This window comes from Laetiporus sulphureus (genome assembly GCF_001632365.1).
Source record: "Laetiporus sulphureus 93-53 unplaced genomic scaffold LAESUscaffold_59, whole genome shotgun sequence".
Lineage (NCBI taxonomy): Eukaryota > Fungi > Basidiomycota > Agaricomycetes > Polyporales > Laetiporaceae > Laetiporus > Laetiporus sulphureus.
This window is the reverse complement of record NW_024468568.1, coordinates 13,835-16,323: the sequence shown is the minus strand read 5'-3', so window position 1 is coordinate 16,323 and position 2,489 is coordinate 13,835. Positions and strand designations below refer to the sequence as shown.

The 2,489-nt window shown below is 49.8% G+C and overlaps 1 protein-coding gene across 1 annotated transcript; it reads right to left on the bottom strand.

The window, feature by feature from the left end:
- Window positions 1-615: 615 nt before the first annotated feature.
- Window positions 616-2,267, bottom strand: LAESUDRAFT_763632 (WD40 repeat-like protein; the record flags this gene model as incomplete). The annotated part of the gene is made up of 10 exons (XM_040913298.1): window positions 616-813; window positions 865-945; window positions 998-1,023; window positions 1,111-1,355; window positions 1,405-1,452; window positions 1,520-1,634; window positions 1,683-1,815; window positions 1,872-2,056; window positions 2,110-2,197; window positions 2,259-2,267. 10 exons carry the CDS (start codon window positions 2,265-2,267, stop codon window positions 616-618), a joined length of 1,128 nt encoding a protein of 375 aa, XP_040759236.1.
- Window positions 2,268-2,489: the final 222 nt, after the last annotated feature.

Here is a 2,489-nt window from a genome sequence, read left to right as displayed (position 1 = left end):
GATGAATCTTCGCAACTAGGCCCACCAGACTCATCAGTCGGTGACCTCTCCGATGATGACGACTTTGTGCTACCAGGCCCACCAGGTCCATTGAACTACTCACCGATTGATGGACCATTGCTACCATACACATACACCGCAAAGGAAGCCAAATCGAATTCATTGCTTGATGCGCTCATGCTATCAAGCCGAGCAAACTCGAGCGATGACCAGTCGGTGGAAGCGGGCCCGTCGGAATCAAGCGCTGCAGGTCGCACACTACCCTCTAACCCCCCAGATAACCCATTTTTTGTCCACAGTACCACAGAACCTGGGCTCAAATCGACGAAGCGCGCAGACTCCTGGAGGTCTAAACAAAGAGGAAGAGGAAAGCGGAAGGGAAAAGACCGATGACTTATCGTCTCGTTCACGAGTAACGGTGTTCATTCGTTATGATGTCATGAAGATGTTGTGTATACGGCAGGTATGGTACAGTACATCGCATGGCATATGGCTCTCTACAATACTGGTGTACGTACGTACTTGACTTGACAGGAAACCGGTGCCCACGAGCAGTGCCGACACTAACGAGTATCAGATACTACATGGTGTGCAAAACCCTGAAGTGCTTGTTTGCTACATGGCTCGATAGTCATCGAAGAGAGCGTAGAATCGTGTGGCAATGTATGCGGTGTACTCGGCCAGACCGGGACCGAAGTCATTATCGGAAGTAATGAATGTCATGAACGCGGCAGTTAGGAAGGCAACCATCATCGTCTGTGACCAAGATGTTGATAATGAGCTGTTCTCGTGTTCATGCTGGATTCCAAGGAGCTGGCGGCCATCAGTTGACACATATCAACATAAACCTAGATGATGACGCACTCGCGACCAGACTCTGATCTCCGATGGGCCATCGCCAGTGGAGGCGGTCACAATTACGCAGTCTTGCGCACCTTCGTGAGTCTGCAAGGAAAGACGCGTGAGCAAGGTATGGGAGTCACGCGATGTGACTTACCGAGACAGTTTGCACCAGAGTCGCGTCTGTCGCGAGAAGTTAAAGAGGTAGATCGGATATATTTGAGCGACGCGAACAGCCAGCACGACAAATCTCGAATACAATTCGCTTACCACCGCTATGTTCAAGCATTTGCACCAAGCGTCCTGTACCGATGTCGTACAGCCGGGCAAACCCGTCGTCTCCACCTATCACAAGCTGGGTGCCCAGTACACAGACTTGCATTAGTTGATTGCGGGCTATCGGGTAGGAATAGGATCGTATTCGTTCTAATGATGGGACCTTGTACTGATCGACGCCGCTGATGAGATTCAAAATGAACAGGTTCTGTTCGTCCGGTGATAAGACAGAGTGTCCACTGAAGAAAGGGTCAGCATCAATTTAAAGAGGCAAAAGCTGGGACTCACATCCGCGTGGGCAGCTGCTTTGCCCATTTCAATGACCAAGGATCTACACTGTAACACAGACTGATCGCGAAATAAGTCTGAACAAGTACAAGTTTAGGTGGCAGCGAGAACTTACATCTCGTGTGACTCGCAGTAGCATAACAGGATACTATCCCCGCTGTCACAGAAATGGACCGATTGAAGCATATATCCTTTGTCAGGCACGTCCGTAGTCATACTTTCGAGACTGCCTGAGACCCGTTGTTAGAGAGCGAATGATCAAAAGACAATGGTCTCACCGCCTCCGTTAAGCTTCCAGATGGAAACGGTACCCCCTCCAGCACTGGCAATCCGACCATTATTGGTATCGAAATTGATATCTTGTACGAATCCTTTGTGGGCGGAGGTCACAGAGCACAAACTGAAGCGAGTCTAAGGATGAATGTGCGTGAGAAAGGGAGAAAGGGAGGTTGAGGAATGTGACATACACGGACATCTGCCCTCTGATAGACCTGTAGGGTATCATCGGCACACCCACAGACGAATGCAAGGTTGTCCCCTTTTCCTAGGTCAATCCAGCATACGCTGATGACCGGGCCATGAAATATGCAAGATATCTCTTCTAGCTTCTCGCCTGCCTTCATATCCCATGCAATGACACAGCCATCATCAGCTAGAAATACGACCAATGAGGCCCAGATATGAATACAAGTGCGAGGTGCTAACCTTCAGTCAACATCACGGTGCCATCATTGCTGATCGCGATAGCGTTAACCGGCAAGTCATGTGCAGAGAACATCTTCTTCAGAATCATCTATGCATGAGCGACTGTTAGGACATGAGAACGCACGATGATAGATCATGAAATCGCCCACCTCACTCATTATGCCGCAATCGCCAGGTGGAACACAGGAACGAACTGAGAGGCAGAATTGAGGAGCTGAGGTGTCCACTTCGACTTTTATCAACCATGGGCGAATTTGCGAGCTCGATTAACAGCAAAGCGATCCTGGGCGGAACAGGAGACAGGCGGCATTGAGGCGGTGAAGGTGAGCTGTGGGGCTGTGTATGAACAATTGGCGTCGACGATGCAATAATAGCGATCA